The sequence below is a fragment of the Lepidothrix coronata genome, unplaced genomic scaffold (genome assembly GCF_001604755.1).
Source record: "Lepidothrix coronata isolate B3197 unplaced genomic scaffold, Lepidothrix_coronata-1.0 Scaffold71, whole genome shotgun sequence".
In the NCBI taxonomy this organism is placed as follows: Eukaryota; Metazoa; Chordata; class Aves; order Passeriformes; family Pipridae; genus Lepidothrix; species Lepidothrix coronata.
The window spans coordinates 2,018,783-2,036,612 of record NW_016690251.1 but is presented as its reverse complement, the minus strand read 5'-3'; the positions used below and the strand labels follow the sequence as shown (position 1 = coordinate 2,036,612).

Genomic DNA, 17,830 nt, shown 5'->3' with positions numbered 1-17,830 from the left:
TATGTCCCCCACCCCTGCTTTTCAAAAATGGAGGGCAGGTGCTGGTTTTGTGCATAGAAGCCCTTCCCACCTTTATATTTTCACAGTCTATGTAACAAACATCCCTCACCATCTTTACACAGTGCCTCAGCCACTGCTTGCAGAGACTTCTGTTGTCCCAGTTGTATTTTGGCTTTTGGTAGGGATGTAGGATAATTTCCAATTCTTTCAGACTATTGACTTTCCTAAATACTGTATTTTCTTCAGAAGTATAAGTACAAATACATGCTGTTCTTAATTATACTGAATACTGTTGAACCAGTGCATTGTGTATTTAATGATGAGAAAAATCCAACTCAATCTATATATTATTTTTGTAAAATGTACAATTAACTAAACTCATCCCTTTATGCAGTAAACATGCACTTCGGATAATCTGTTCAATGAGAATAATGCAGACATTACACCCATTCTGATATGTAGAAGATGATCCATGGGGGGAGAAGATATATGTGCATAAGTCAATTATTTGAGAATAGAGTCCTTAATTTCTTCAGGGTCTATAAAAAGAATTTTGGCATCTGCACATATTTATTTTAGAGATATAGGGGTAAATCTTCAGCACAGAGCATGGGGAGTTAACCATGGAACATTCATTAATGTTAATGGGATTTCTGTGGCTAATTCCCCACACTGAAAATTTAGCCCAAAGAGATTTGAAAAGTGATGTTGAGAAGCAAGTTGGTCGGTTAGCCTCATTACTTTCATGTTATTAACTGCTCTATCTGCCACTGGCTTTGTATGAACACTGAGATATTATACTTAAGAGTTAATAATAATGAAGGACTGTACGCTAAGTACACATTTTAATGTGGAGGTAAAATAATGCAGTTATGTGAGCAAATTTTGGATATTTTCAGGAAAAAAAATCTGCAAAACCATAGAATAGAAGGGGGAAAAAAACTATTAAGGCATATATTTTGACAGCAGAAATGGTTTACATTTCCAGTACAGCTTAGGCACCAAAAGGAATTTATTTTTCCTAATATATTTTACTATTGGGATGTAACTTCAGAACTGGCCAACTTAAGCAGGGGATTGGACCCAACGACTTCCACGTTCCTTCCAGCCTAAATTATTGTAAAATTTGGACTTAATATAGCATTTTTCTTAAAGCCTTTTTCGACTAGTTTTCTTTTGTAAAAGTTAATTGAGATAAGAGAGGAAATTCAGTTTCTGTTTATCTTGAAATTTTGAAGAATGGTTGGAACCTGGGAAAACATAAAAAGCTATTTCATCTGCTAAATTGAGAATATTGTTTTAAAAGGAAATACAGGCTCTAATTAAAAAAGTTTATCAGATTCATGGTGCTCCTTTTCTGTGTTGGGGATATACAACAGAGAATGTATGTGAAATATGGATATGTGTGTGTGCATATGTTTATTCACATTTTTTTTTTTTTTTTTTTTTTTGTATCTTAGCAGTTTCCCTTGCTTTTTAAGGGAGCTATTAAATTGCTTTTCCAGTTGTTATTCAGAGCAGTCAGGAGCCAGCCATTAGAGGGTGCTTCTGCACCAAGGAGCTCTCTTTCCTTAAAACCCAATTTACTTAATGCTAAGTATTTCTAGATTTAACGAGGAATCATTTTATGTTTCCTAGAATTACCTAACTTCCTCTTTAATTCACATTCCTATTCTTGGAATTCAGAGGGTTAAGATGCAGATAACTAAAGGGGATTGAGAGAAGGTGGAATGATTCCAAGCAGCAAAATTATTACATTTCATAATTGTTACAGTAAAACCAAAAGAAAATATACATGGACCCCATGCCAGTGAAAAAATGGGCTGGTCTCTTACCTAGTTAATGGCAGAGATAAGCATCTGTATTTTATAACACTTGCTGCAATATTCCTGTCTTGTTTAGAAATAGATTCATTCATTATAACCCCAGTTCACGTATTTGCAGCAAGAATAGTAAAATAGATGCAGTTTGCAAATTTCTGCCATTGCTAGTAAAGATTTAAAAATAAAACTGAGTACAATAAAGTCGGGGTTTTTTTCTCTAAAATCATGATTCTTCATTCACTAGCAAACTTAAAAGTGCTATGTCTTTGCAGTAAGGATGTGCAGGCAGCAGAGTAGGGAACGGGTTTTGTATTTGTATTCCTAGAACATTTGTCCTAGGAATACAAATTTAAAGCCTGCACTTTTGACCTGGGACACTGGTGCAAGGTGAGCGAAGGAGGATGGAAACAGAAAGATTTTTAAGAGAAAATTCTGCTGTTATGGAATCAGTTCCTAAGACTGAATAAAAGCCATTACATTTCACAAATGGAACATAGTACGAAGCAGTACATCTCAGTTCCGTGCCCAGGAATGATCACGAGCACTCAGCAAAGAAATCTGCCACCTGCGAGTCTTTGTTAAATTCAGCCCATGGGGATAGTGATTCTGAAAATATTCCTCCCAGAGAAGTTGATACATCTTTGCACTAATTTTCAAATTCGAATTAAGGATTTCTGATTTCCAGCTGCTTTTGAAAGCTGCCCGGACTTCCAAAGACCTTCTCTAGTAAAGTGTTGGTTGACAGCTGGAGGAACTGGCACAGAGCTCAGAAAGGAAAGGGATCAAAGTCTTCTTCGGGAGCTTCTTAAGAAGCTATATAGCCTTCTGAGCCTTAAAAAGGGTAGCAAAATATCCCTTCAGGCATAAGTGTCCACATCTTTATTGCACCAGTATAAGTTGATAATGCTCATAGTAGTATGTTTATATGAAGGGCTGCAGGTACTGTGTCTCCAGTTATACATATACAGCACTTGGATATCTTTTCTGAGATTGTGAGGACATTTCTTCTCAAAGGACAGTTCTTACATTGCAAGAACAGGTGGAATTAAAATCAGTGAATCTTCCTAATGTCATATTCACTATCAACTTGGGAATTGAGTATTTGCATCTATATTTAAGTAGTATAAATTTCAGCATCAGTGGGTGTGCTTTGTGAAGCCGACATCCATTGTATAACTAATTAAATTCTAATTCTTCCAAGATTTTATACGATACTCATTTGTTTGTGTTTCTTTTTGCTGTTAAAAGGTGTTCATTTTTTCTTTAGTGCTTGTACTGTTTGGTTCAGATTCAAGTAATTTGTTTTCTAATTCGAGAGTAGAATCTAAGCAAAAGTAAAACATCTTTCTTTGGTGTGGACTGAATAATTGGATATTGTGAATGATTGGATATTGGATATTCTGTTCTTTCTCTATAAAATTTGGACCTTCTGAATGAATGCACAGGTAACTGGAAGCATGTGAGTGCTGTGAAGGTATTAGGCATTGAAGGTTATGTCATGTCATTTTGAAAGTACTTGTTCATAGATTTTTAAGGAGATTTTTAGATCAGACCTATGAAAACAATATAACCAGGTACTAAGGAGATCTGTAATGCAACAGTTTATGATGTTTGCCCAGCAAACTTTAGCCCTAATCTGATAAGTGTGTTTGGCATTAGTCTCATGCCAATCATAATAGTATTATAATTTGGAGCAAAATATTGGTGTACACACTCTGCTCTCTCATAGCTTGGACCAATTGACCCAGTAGTAGTTTTTCCTCTGAGCTGAATGATAACAGGATCCTATTTTAAGTTATAAACTCTTAGAAACTTAGCTAGATGGATTTTTCTGCTGGTAGCATATTTGAGTAGCTGTTGTAAATCATTGGTTGAGTTCACAACTGGTGTTATAAAAGTAGAACCAGGTCTACCTAATCGTATACTTTAGTAAGCTAATTACACCTTCTCTTAGGACTCTCACCGCTGCGACCCAGGTTCGATTCCCGGCCCCCTGGGCAGATGGAGCTCGTCAGCCCTGTGAGGCAATCCATCTAAGAGAAGGTCACTCTAAACAAACCTACGTTCTGAGACCCTCACTGCCACTGTCCGAGTTTCACTCGGCCCCGGCAGATGAACCTCAGGATTAAAGGGTGGGCTCAGTTCAGCGCACGCTGTGTCTCACCTAAAAAAAAAAAATCCACTGCGCAGGCTTGAAGGGTTAATGACCTTTCCCAAATCTTCGCTCGCGAAGACTGGCCATTATATTATACTTTATAATTTTAACAGGATTGATTCTTTCAGTAAATATTTCTTGTATTAGCAAGAGCTGCTTTGTATTATTTTTTTTTCCAATAAGTCCATAAATCCATTGCTTAATGATGGAAGTAGAGCTAATAAGCATTTATATGAAAAGAAAGGGTAGATGAACAAATATACTGGACATGCTAACTGGTGGCTAAAGATAGTAAGGATACACATATTTTGATTGAGTAAATCTTGGCTCTTTCAAATCTGTCCACTAGAAAAACACCCTCAATATTCAACTAGACAAGTAAGACAGTAAGCCTGAAGCCAGAGAACATATCACCAGTATTATCTAAAAAAAAAAAAAAAAAGATGGCCATTTCTGTGGAGAACCAATTCACATTTCTCTCCATAGTTTGGCTACATGTTGGGAAGATGCTGCAAGCTACCTGGTTGTTTCTGAGTATTAGGAGTTGTCTAAAAGTCCATTTTCATTTCAGTTTTCGTTTAATATATAATACATATAAATCCCATCACTGCATTATTTTACAGAAGCTAAGAAGAGCCAACTCATTCATACCAACCAGAAGTTAGAGCACTTGCATACATGAAACTGAGGTTGGTGGATGCAATTACTTCTTCATCAGTATCAATATCCAGAATATCAAATAAAGATGCTGTAATATTCCACTTTTTCAGGCAGATGAAGCTAATCATGAAGTGGCACCTAGCAATGTTTATCCAGTGGTGATGGTATTGTTAGCAAGAGAAGTTTTCCTTAAGAAATGTTGGATGCTATCCATTATCTATGTGATTTCTTGCAGATCCTAAAACAATTTCTCTTTACTGTGGATACTCAAATGTATAGCAGTAGTGCTGGAAGTTAGTAAATCTGTTGTTGTTCTGTTGTAGGACAGGTTTGAGACCAAAACTGTTTTAAATACTGGTCAAAGACAATTGCAGGAATCTTACTGACAGCTGGTCTTACTCTGCTCACATAAGAAGTAGAATGAAGCTGATCTGAGCTTTTGACCATTTTGGACCTATTTTGTTTGCATTTTTAATAAGGCAGATTTCTGAAACTAGCTGTACTTATAGAACAGGTATTTCTCTCTCATGGTTTTCTTAAGAGTAGTAGAGCAGTTTGTAGTTCAGTATAAAAATCTGTGTATATTTTGGTTTTGTATATGACCCCACTGCTCAACAGTTTCAAATGTAATTATGAAAATGTTTAAACGAATGCGTTTCTTCCTTCAAAGTTGTTTTCCCTAATGCATATCTGCATAATTAGAACACAACATAAACTGTACTGTAACATCACAATCAGGAATTAATTATTGTAACGTGAAATTTTCATTTTTTTTGTCTTTCCTAACTGCAAAGGTGAGTATGGCTTAAAATTGAAAAAATATTAGTCCTTTTCATAGAAACTTGTTTGAAGATCATAAAGGAGTACAAAAGAAGAAAAGCTTTTTGTTTGTGTTTGCAATCAAATCTTTCTTAAAAGGAAGTCTGACACACAGCCATTGTAGTTTTTTTACTATTACATTGAAAAAACCAAGATACAAGTCTCACTGGATTAACTAGAATTCAAGTATAGCTGAAAAAAAATTAAAAATAAATGCTCTCAAACCAGAATCTCAATGAGCCTTGCAAAAGGCTATTCAAAGGTGATTTTCAAGTATTAGTGAAGCTTAATTTGTTGCTTGCCTAATTTATTGCCTGCATCTAAACAAATTAGGTCAACGTAAAATAGCTTCTGAAAAATTTTTAAATAACAGAACATTCTAGGAAAGAATGCAAAAAATACATTTAAAGATATTGTAGATCTAAAAATAATCTGTTTGTTCTAATAAGTTTATTCAACTCATACCATATACTCAGAAATACATTTCTGTTTTTAAAAGCAGCTTGCAAATTTGCAAGATTTTTGAGTTAATTCGATGTGTTTATGAACATTCTTTTGAAAATTCTTTAAATACACACTCAGTGAACATGAAGTGTATGAAATGTTAAAGGTAAGAGCTGTACAGTTCAGTGAGAAATTTGTTGGTACAGCACATAAACAAATGGAAAACTAAATAGATGTTCATGCTGTATTTTTAGTGCTACTCTTTAAATTAAGTGACATCCATACAGATTTGGTTAGTTGTGTGATAGATAAATCTGAAGCACTGCATAAAAATATAGAAGAATCTTATTTGCTTAGGTGCAAGTGTAGTTAAAATTCAGATTGAATTGTGGCTAACCCATTGCTTTGTACTTAACTGTTGTTCTGGTCACTGTTTATTTAATAGTAGCAGCCCATGCTGCAAGGCAGCTGATGAACTAAGATGCCTATGCATAGAGGCATAAATAACAATTCAGATCTGCTGTCAGTAGTACTGCTGTAAACCCACTCATTTACACCATGAATTTCCTATGCGAACTGGTGTTCTGAGTTTAACCAATATAAACCTCCTTCCTTGCAAACAGGAGTCGCAACAATGGTAGGGCAGCAGAACAAGGACTTTTCCTGTGCTTGGATTATTTGCAGGTCCTTCCACATCCTTTCTGCTTAGCTTGAAAAAAGAGAGATTTTGTTTCCTTCTCCTTTGGCTGACAGTAAGAAATAACTGTTACGACCTTAATTTTATGACCTACTGACCTTTAGTATTGAAAAATTGGTTTATTTACAACAGAAATCACTATCTAAAAGAATGTCGAAGAACAGCTTGACATTTAGTACTTCTGTAATTGCCTTATGTCATGTGTCAGTACTGGATATCTATAGTTTGGATCACTTATCTGCTATCTGGTTTATATAAAGGCCTTCAGGGTCTTTATCAAAATGTGTATATGAACTTTTCACTCTGTGAAGTAAAAACGCAGGTCAATTATATCTATTTTCTGTGACCTTCTTAACTTTTCACACCCACTCTGTCTGAGAGTTGTTATAGATTGTAATACTTGCCTGCAGTATCAATTGGAGAATGGTTCCTAGCCTCATCGGTGTCGTCAGAGGTGTGGCTGATACATAAACTTAAGTGTCTTCTTGACAAATGGCATTACCTCCCTCAAATTAATTCTGCTTAAACGTTGTTAATCTTATTATCTGTTCAGTTAATCAATAGCTGTCTTTCGAAACACCAATAACATTTATGGGAAGTGTGCTTCTGAAGGTGAGAACAACGGTAGTGTGGCAGGAGAATTCAGTTTCTGATCCTGTCATCACCTACTTGGGTGACAACTCGGCAAAAACTGTGCCTTCAGTTTTGACACACGAACAAGCAATTTGGTGGCAACAAGTTACCCCCAAATAAATTTTTTGTAGTATTTCTGCATGTGTCCTTGAACTTCAGCACACTCTATCTAGTAGACAGAGTTTTTAGTTCAGAGCTCAGAGGATGAACTGGACAGCTGTCTCATCCAACAATTCCCATTCTGAATAATGGCCCTTGTGGCTTTTTTGCCAATTATGCAAGAAATAATTTTAATTGATATCAACTGGAGATAAAATGTTTGTTCTGTTTTACGGCATTTACAGATTTTCAATGTTCTTACTATGTGACAAATAGTCTTAATGTTCTTAAGGAGTTATATGTATATTTCATTAGTAAATATGTAAATAGCTTAAAGTATGAAAACTCAGTAAATACAATTGTCATTGCAAAAAAAAAGGATTATTTGCAGACCCAGAAAACAATAAAACAAACCTCACAAAAAATAATTCAATGGAACATGATACAACTTCACAGCATATGGGAATAAATTTACAATGTATAATTTTCATGCCAGAATTCTTGAGTTATCAGATAATGTATTTCCTTTCCATGATTATTTTGCAAGCCATACTTAGGCCTTTCTTACAATAGAAGTTTCATTGTGTATTTCGATACAGCTCTTGTGTGTTGTTCACCCATCTACAAAATAGTTTTCCTATTTAGATTGGGGGAGTTGGAATAATTAAAAGAATTTGCTTCATTCATGTGTTTGGCAAAAATATTCTGAGTCATCAAATTCTGAAGAAAGTAGCAAGAGTAAATATTTGCCTAGAGGTTCAGATTTATGATAATTTATCAACTTTTTATTTGTGTTAGTTGGAAATACACCAATATTATAGTATGAATTATTATGCACTGAATAGATTTATAGAAGCATACCTGTATTTCTATTTCTTAAAGTCAGAGGTTGGTCTTAGTGACAGGGGATCTGATTTTCATTTATACTACAAAATCTACACTTCTTTTCTCAGTGGAAAAGGGATTTAAAGGAGAAATAAATGAATATAAGGATAAAGCTCACTATGCTACTAAAGATAGCCAAGATCTCAGGTGGGGAGTTTCAGTCCTGGTAGTTGTGAGGAGGGGCTGGCCTAGGCTCAGAAAGAAGGTGAGAAGGATTCTGAGTTCGGTGAGCATCTAAGAAAAGGGAGGAAAAAGAAGATGAGCCCAAGCCTGCTTATAAAGGGCAAGGTACCAAACTGCAGTGGTGATCTGGAAGCAGAGGCATGGGGGAGCCAACACAGTGGAAAGAATGGGGACCACCAAAGCCAATTTTGCAGTTGCCATTACAGAAGAATTAATAACGCATTTGATTCAAATTTGATCAGGTCAGTCTTTTGCTTTATGTAGCCAAAGTCATTTTTGATCTGATCTTGAATGACAGAATAGAATTCACCATTGTGCTTAACCACAGTCTCACTGTGACCCTGAACTGGATGCTGTTTGTAAAGCACTGAAGAGCTTCTGTTGATCTCAGACTTTGCCACTGCGAAGCAAAAAATGAAGATTAAAACCTCTACTTATCAGAAAATAAGGTTACGCTTTCTTTTAATAAAAGCAATCTGGATTCTGTGCCTGGTACGGGTCAACCCTGGATGTACATACAAACTGGGGAACTGCTGGAGAACAGCACTGCAAAAAGGGACCAGGAGGTCCTGGTTGATGGCAAGTTGAATATGAGTCAGTTATGCCCTGGCAGCCAGGAGGGCCAACCGTGTCTGGGGGCATCAGACAAAGCATCGCCAGCTGGTCAAGGGAGGGGATTGTCCTACTCTGCTCTGCACTGGGGTGGCCTCACCTGTCCAAAGGAGGGTCTCAAGGATGGTGAAGGGCCTAGAGAGGAAGCCTTATGAGGAGCGTCTGAGGTCACTTGGTCTGTTCAGCCTGGAGAAGAAGAGACTGAGGGGAGACCTCATGGCAGTTACAACTTCCTTGAGAGGGGAAGAGGAGGGACAGGCACTGATCTCTTCTCTCTGGTGACCAGAGACAGGATCCAAGGGAATGGCCTGAAGTTATGTCAGGGAAAGTTTAGGTTGGATATTAGGAAAAGGTTTTTCACCCAGAGGGTGGTTGGGCACTGGAACAGGCTCCCCAAAGCAGTGGTCCCATCACCAAGCCTGTCTGAGTTCAAGGAGTGTTTAGACAATACCTCAGGCAAATGACGTGATTCTTGGGCATGGTCCTGTGCAGGGCCAGAAGTTGGACTTCAATGATCCTTGCAGCTCCCTTTCAACTCAGGATGTTCTATGACTGTGTGATTTTATGGAATAGGATAACACAAAAGAATGCTCTGTGACAATTCTTATAAAATAATTCCTGGTATTTTATTATTTGCCAAGAAATTCTGATACCATGTGAGTAGTGAAAATTAATTCTGCAGCATTTTCTTTTATTTGGGCCTTCTGTCCTATAATATCTGCCCAAATCCACATCTGAAGCACCTTTACTAGTATATGTACACTTGCCATCGCAGCAGCTCTGTAACTTTGCCAAAGCATAGAGGGACCTGCTTTCTGACTGGCTTTGTATTTCACCTTGTTTCCACTCCTTAGGAGTGTATCCCAAACTACAGCAATATTTTGGAGGAGATTGCCCTTATTTATTGCTCTTTCAGTGGGAATGTTGTGTTTCTGGGAGCACGTTGGCCCACCTTCAATGGAATAGGTCATCAAATGCTGCCCTGTAGCCTGCAGTTTACTCTTAGAGGGGCATTTCAGACAATATTGTCACACCAAGCCTTGCTTCTGGCACATGAACTACAAAATTCAGATGGTCTGTTGTAGTCAGTATCTCCTTTTCTCTAGCTCTAGATTGCTCCTAGTATGTTTTCAGAGGTCATGTTCTTGGGATGCACTCACCTCAGGAGCTGAGCATTGCCTTTCACAAGCACCCCACTCTCCCAGGTAACTATGGAAAGAGAAGAAATGCAGTATTACTGCCCCAAATCACTCAGGCAGTGCACAGTTTATAATTGTTTGTTATGACAGCATCTCTATTGGAGGTGTCAGAAAGGACTCTTGATATCAATTTTGGCATTTGTTGAGGTTTCAGAGGGGCCAGGCAGTTATTTTCTGGATGATTTACTAAACTGAAGATTTTTTCTTAAACAAAACAATCAACACAGACACTGGCACAGGCTGACCATTGCAAAACATCTCCATTTGTCAGTAAGCTTTTGCAACCACGAAAATATCCCTGTTGTTCGTGATATTGTGAAAGCACACAGTTGGTATTGTGTGAGCCAGAAAAAGAACAGCTGGTAAATTCAATTCCAGTTTTACCTTAACGGTAGAGTTATTTCATCCCATTTTTTTCCTGATTCTAATCAGTTTTAAAGAGGGAAGGATGGAGTCCTTAAAGCTCAATGGGAGGAATTTTTATGTTTTCTTACCTACCTCTTGGCAATAGCGGGGCCCAGCTCATGGAGTTGAAGGAACATTGTAAATTCTGAGAGGCACTTTTCAAATACAGAAAGGTCACTTTGTAGTCATCATCCTCATCCCCATTGTGCTGGAATATAATGATGTGGGAAATGGTGAGATGTAGTTGCATAACTCTGAAAGTTACCATGTATTCCTTCAAAAGGAACAAGAAAGAATAGTTCCTCTGAACAAAATATTCAGACTTTACAATGCCATATTTTGTTACAGAAGCAAATTTTCTCTCTTTTTTTTTTTCCCTGTAGAGTATAACTAATCAGAAGGTATTTGAGATTAGAATTTGTTAGACTGGAGCAGTATTTTTGGGCAGATGTCCATTCTCACTGGCACAACAGTAACAAGCATTCCAATAATTAACTGATTAGTGAGTGTTCAGAGTCCAAGGAAAGGGAGCAGAAAAAAAGCTAAACTCAAGATTATAATAATTGACAAAATCTCTTCTCCCTTTTTAGGTACATTGAGAATTTTGCTTTGTCAGTGTGGAACTGAAGGGCTGTTCTTTAGAAGTCTTTGAGTTTTGACATTTTCTTACAAACTTTTTTTTTTTTCCACATTTTTAAGGACAAATTTTTGAAAAGTACGTGTCTTGCACACTGGGTATTTAGTGCTCACTTGAAAAATTACTTCTGTTTTTTTGGCAAGTTCCCTCCATGTGTCTAACAGTGAAAAAAATAAGGACTCAAAAGTCGTCTCTGATCTGTCAGTTGGGAAGGCACACGGCAGTATTATGGGAAGGCTTGGGAGGACACAACTGGAAATGCCCATGCAGCCTGCATACAAGAGCTTTGGAATAATTCGGGGAATTCATGTTAGGTTATCTGTCATGCCAAAGTCTTCTAGTCTTAGCTTGTGTTTTGAGTTTGTGCAGTAAGATTTTAGTCGGGGGGGAGTCTACGGGGGTGACTTCTGTGTGAAGCTGCTGGAAGCTTCCCCATTGTCCAACAGAGCCAATGTCAGCCAGCTCCAGGACAGACCCACCGCTGGCCAAGGCTGAGCCCATCAGTGATGGTAATAATGCCTCTGGGATAACGTATTTAAGAAGGGGGAAAAGTTACAGTGCAAGAGCAAATTGCAGCCAGAGAGAGGAGCGAGAATATATGCGAGGAATAACCTTGTGGACACCAAGGCCAGGGAAGAAGGAGGGGGAGGAGGTGGTCCAGGCACTGAGCTGTCCCTACAGCCTGTGGTGCAGACCATGATAAGGCAGCTGGGTCCCTACAGCCCATGGAGGTCCACGGAGGGGCAGAGATCCACCTGCAGTCCATGAAGGAGCTCACACTCAAGCAGGGGGATCCCTTAAGGAGGCCCAATAGAAAGTCCATGCTGGCAGGATCTGTAGCCCCCTGGAGAGAGCAGCCCACGCTCAAGCAGGTTTGCTGGGAGGACTTGTGACCCCACACTAGAGCAGCCTATTCCTTATGGGGGAATAGGAATATTCCCATGAGGGGCCCACGCTGTAGCAGTCTGTTCCTGAAGGACTGCACCCTGTGCAAGGGACCCACACTGGAGCAGGGGAGGAGTATGAAGAGTCCTCCCCTCAAGGAGGAAGGGGTGGCAGAGGCAAAGTGTGATGAAGTGACTGCAGCCCCCATTAACTGGGGGGAAGAGGTACAGAAATCAGGAGTGAAGTTGAGCCCAGGAAGAAGAGAGAGGTGGGTAGAAGGTGTTCTTAAGATATGATTTTATTTCTCATTATCTTGCTCTGTTTTGTTTGGTAATAAATTAAACTGATTTCTTCAAGTCAAGTCTGTTTTGCCCATGTCAGTCAGAGATCTCTCCCCATCCTTTTCTTTACCCACAGGCCTTTCATTATATTTTCTCTCCCCTGTCCCCCTCAGCAGGGTAGTGAGGGCAGCTTTGGTGGGCACATGGTGTCCCGTCAGGGTCACCCCACCACACCTTGCTTCTGGGCAATGTGCCTTCTCTCCAGCTGAACAGATCATCTGCCACTCAAAGGTGTGTGAGGGTTTTTTTAAGTCAAGCCATGGTAGGATTTTGAGAAGGTCACTCAATTTAATGACTTCCTATTAGTGAGAGATTCTGATCTAGGATCTATGGGCCCTGGGGAATACAAGTTTTGTTTCACTTGCTAAAGTAAGTAAGGAAAAAAATGAGAAAATAGATAAAATTATAATGTACAGTCTTCTTTTAATTTAGTCCATATGGAAAAAGATGGGCTGCTGTCATCCATATTTTTGCCAAAATGGTTCCCATGTTCAACAGACCACCATGCTACTAATCTCCTTGCATTTTTTTCCAAACCTCATTCTCACCCAAGATGAAGGTGTATTTACTAGATCTGTGTTGTGAGCTTTCTTTTTTTTTTTTTTTTGATAGAACTATGGGATTTAGTAAGTCAGCAAGACTTTTTGTACATTTGGGGATCAGTGGAAAGAAAATGCTATTTCCACTTGGTGCTATTTCAGTGGATTAGGCAGTACTTCAAAACGTACACATTAGCTTGAGTGATAATGCCTCAAGGTCTCCCAGCTCTGCTGGGACCATGATAGCTTCCTTGATGCCACCTGAGATTCTTGCACATGTTTTTCTTCATGGCACTCTTGACACAAAGGTCTGGTACTCTATGTGACACAAATTCTGCAATCATCTCGTAATTGATTCACTGTCTAAATGGCACTCATGGAAAGAAAATTAAGAGTCTAATTCAAAAAAGAAAAAAGTTCAGGCATAATACCACATTAACAGTGGTCCTAAAGTTGCATAAATACCACTGCTGAGTCCAGCTTTCAGTGGATCCTTGGGTTTGGAGAAAGTAGTGAAAGTCATTCATCTGATGGCCCACTGCAGAAAATCACTCAGGGAAGTCTGCTGGGTACTGTGTCTTGGAATATTCCCAATTCTCCTTTGAAACACAAACATCCTCTGCTGGGAATAGTCAGATGGATTGTTTAAAAAAACATAGCAAACATTTAATAAGTAGCCAGTGTACATAATATTTCAACTCATATTCTATATACTTAACATCTGTTGTTTTGTCAGTTCTAATTGATTTATTCTAAGTGCTTTTTTTTTATTTAGGAAGACATCATTTGTCGGTTTTGGCACTATAACTAATATCTGCAGATGTTGTGTTCAAAGCTGTTTCTTGACTATATTGACACTTCCCAATGTACAGCATTTAAAAAATTTGGCGTGACAGTCAAATTTTCCTGTCTAAACTGGATATTTAAAGAGTGGTTCCACTTTTGCGTATGTCAAGGTAATAACTATACAGTAAAAATAGATTATTATGTGTATCTAAGACGCATCAAGCACAAAATTATTTATTTTAGTAAGAGCAGCACATTTAAAGAAATGTTGATTTGTGTCTGTGGATGATGTGTATATAGACATATTCTATTTCTTATCCTATTCTTTCCCATGCATTATTCATTTTATTGTGGTCAAAAGCAACAGCTTACATACAACAAAATATTGTCAATGCTAGGTTCTTCTAGCACTTAGTTTCAAAAATACCTGCAGTTTCACTGGTGGTAGAGAGTAACAAATTGGCTCATGAGGTTTCTCTCCTTTTCCCAGTGCTAAGGCCCCATATGTCACCAGATGTCCTTCTTCCTGACTGAGATGTTTCTGTGGTCTTTGAAGACCAACTTACGTATTAGAGGTGAGCTCTTACCTGTTACTAAAACAAAACATCAAAGCTTGTTGGTGAATATTAAACTAATGTAAAATTCTGACTGCTCAAATGAAATGTTTTTTTATACTTAAGGGAAAGAAAATTAGGCAGCAATATGATGTTTGAACTTGGTCAGCTTCTTTGCTTATCTTGCCGCAGAACTGGAGCATCCTTTCAAGTAAAAAATGTTAAGATTATATTTAATTGAATGCATTTCTCTTCTCAGGAAGCCATAGTCTACTTGATTGTAAGCTTCAGTGTAATTTTGGGTGAATGATCTATAGTCAAGTGATTTGCAGAGGCATTGTGATTTGTACTCAATGGGCAAATAAGAAAATACTGCATGTTCTGGGTGTTTTGCATAATTACTTGAAATTTTATACTTGTAAGGACATATTTATCTAATTAATTGATTGTTCCAGGAGACACATGACTAATTACTAGCCATGTAGAAATTACCTTCGTTCGTCTTGCCTTGCTATTGCTAAAATATAATACTGAAAAAACCCACTGGTTTATAAGTGGACCACATCAAAATATTATTTATGACACATCATCCCAATTGTAGTGTACAATGCTTTTGCTGAAATATCATTTTGAATGATCAGTGGATATTCAGTTGAACACTATTATTCAAATATTGACTCAATTTGCCTTTGACATCCCATCTTTGTGTGAGAGCTGTTCTGTAACAACAAATAACATCAAAAAGTCAAAAGCTGTATTTCGTAGAAGTCTGATGGTTTAAATAAATCACAGTTGTGATTTATTGTAGTTAAAAGAGTGTGTTGCTGTGCCTATTTTCCACTTTTGACCTTCTTGCTTCCATTTATTCGTTGCCTAGAGACCTCGTTCAAAAATTCTGAGGCAGAAGGGAGGACTGCTGTCCTGGTTTAAAACCTGCCTGCCATTTCAGTGTCTTCCTACCTTCTTCCTCCATGCATGGAATTTCTCCCCATGGTATATCCGTGTCTGAGTTTAGAAGGAGATGGATGCAGTGACAAGCTAATTATTTAAAAAAGATGCAGTGTAACACTCTCCTTTAGGTCTGCTCAGTGCATCTTGCCTTGGCACACCCAACTATTTACCTGTCAGCCACATCAGGAAGTGACTGGTGTGGTTGCAGGCCCAACGTAGCTGAAACATCCAAATTTCTTTGCCTTGGGAACCAGGTAGACAATATTACCTATAAATTAAGAATATTGGATCCTTTGAAAGAGCAGCTTTATGAGTTCATCAATCTTAAAAAAAATGCTGTTGTCTTTAACTCAGCTGTGTCAGTCATTAGGAAACATTTTAGGTTATTATAAGGTACACTTTTCACTGTGATCCCTACCTTTCCTTGTGAAAGAACACAAAATATGCTGATTAGGAAGGTGGTAAAAATACTTTTGCATGTTGGCAGCTGGAAGAGAATCAAAGCGTATGTGAAGGTAATGACAGCTCTAAATAAATTTGTCACATCCTTTTTCATGGATGGTTCTTGGAAGTCCTAATGGTATTCAGGCTGTATGCTGGGGTTTTTTTCACTGTTGCTTGTATTTTAATACCTGACACTTTCAACTGGCAAAAACTGAGATGCTGAACTTTGCTTGCTAAGTTGTGTTCTGTTTCTAGTGTCACATCCATAATGAAATATATTAACATTTATTTGTGTAGATGAAGACATTGGGATCCACCAGTACTCTGAGAAGAAAGAACCAGGTAAAATATAAATAATCATAAGTGAAACTAAACAAAACCTCGAAATGTTCAATGATTGACACCAAAAATGCAGCTTCGAATTTCTTGTTGATATATGTCTCTTTATTTCTATGGAGTAAGGAAGCACAGAAAAAGATACTCTCTCCCAATTTATGTCAGAGTATTTGGAAACTTTTTAAACCAGAGAAGAAAAAAAAATTGGAAAAATATTCACTTTATGCCACTAGAAACGTCAGTGGGAACTTATACTCTGAATTCTTATGTTTTTTACGATATTCTCTGTTCTGTTCAGCCCAGCACATGCTGGGACCCCAGCAGAGGGCATCTCGAACGCGCCGCAGTGCCAGTCCGGCCTCGGCGCCCTGCCTGCTATCTGAAATGGCCATTTCAGAGAGAACAATCCATTTTCTTTATCTGATTAATCCTGTTAATCCTACAAGTTTCACCACGGGTCCAAAGGTCTGTTGGGCTGGAATTACCCCCTCTTTGGGTCCAGGGTAGCACAGTCATCCCTGTGGTCCACACTCTGCTGTCTGCGTGGCTCTGCCGGTAGACAGACGGACTCAGCCCAGTCCTGGGCTCAGTTGCAGCTCCCTTCACTGTCTGATGAGGCTGGGGGGCTCAGTAACACCAGCCCACCTGCTGGGCTCTGTAAGCCTTTCTTTCACTGCGAATTTAAGGTATCTCCCTTACAAGGTGAAAACATCGGGGCTGTCTTAATTTCTTCTGGTAAATTTCTGTGTTTTATCAAACTGTGCGTCCTCTAATATTAATATTTGCTGACAGCACTTGTAAGGATTATCATTCCTCTTTTCATCCTCTTTCCTTTAGCATCACAGATGAAGCACAGTTACTTAGAAGAGAAGCAAAAGCTAGCAGAATGTAAGGATATTTTCTGAGTTTCTTGTTACAGTAAGGCCAAATTGTTAATTTGGATTACTGATGTCTCTGGAAAAGCATTAAAATAACCTCAGACTGCTTCTAATGTAACTTTCTGCACATGTCATCCAAGACAGATGGTCACAGAACTACACAGCACAAGACAATTGAAAATTTGTAATTATTCCTTCCTGGTATATTTGCAATCTGTTTTTTTTTTCTGTCACTAAGCATGGTAGCGTGTATTGCTTCTCAAATCCAGTGTCAAAAGGAATCACAAAAATAATCCAGATTTTTCCTTATGAAATTTTACTTAGCAGATGAGCAGTAAACATTTTCCCAATCAGCTCTTGAATTGCAATACCAGCTGCCTTAAAACTGAAAATTATAACAAGTACTTTCAGGCAAAATCAAATTCCAGTTTAATAATCAGCTGCCTTCATAGAATGCTTTTAGCTTTTAAACATTTACACTGTTCCTGCATTACCTGGTTCAAATAATTTCAGTTCGTATTACCACACAGCAGTACTGTGGCAGTTAAAGATTTTTTTTATTTAGTACAATTTTTCTTTAGCTGAAGTTTTACAACTCCTGCATAGTTACTATTGCTCAGAGCATTCCTTAATGTTCAAACATTATTACATGACAACTCTGAAAAATCTAATTGATTTTTTTTTAGACAACTTCACCAAGGAATATCTGTGCTGTTACCAGAATGAAAATTTCCACGGAATTGTGCACACATTTGAAGGCAAAATGTGTTCTGGAAGGATTAGTTCTTTGCAGCACCATTAGGTGTGTTTGGAGCAGGTTGAAGCCCCGCTGGGGATGGGTGTACAGGTTCACACAGCCACGTGG

The 17,830-nt window shown here is 38.1% G+C and overlaps 1 protein-coding gene across 7 annotated transcripts in view; it reads left to right on the top strand.

Moving 5' to 3' along the window:
- WDPCP (WD repeat containing planar cell polarity effector) overlaps window positions 1-17,830 on the top strand; it is a 147,364-nt gene that overhangs the window by 29,542 nt on the left and 99,992 nt on the right. For all 7 annotated transcript variants that reach the window (XR_001875494.1, XR_001875495.1, XM_017818976.1 and 4 more), the window contains exons 3-5: window positions 14,293-14,377; window positions 16,049-16,093; window positions 16,925-16,975. Coding sequence is in view for 5 of the 7 variants with exons in the window: in XM_017818976.1 (XP_017674465.1) it covers window positions 14,317-14,377; window positions 16,049-16,093; window positions 16,925-16,975 (157 nt within the window). In the remaining 2 variants the exon portion in view is untranslated. The remainder of the gene's footprint in view (window positions 1-14,292; window positions 14,378-16,048; window positions 16,094-16,924; window positions 16,976-17,830) is intronic.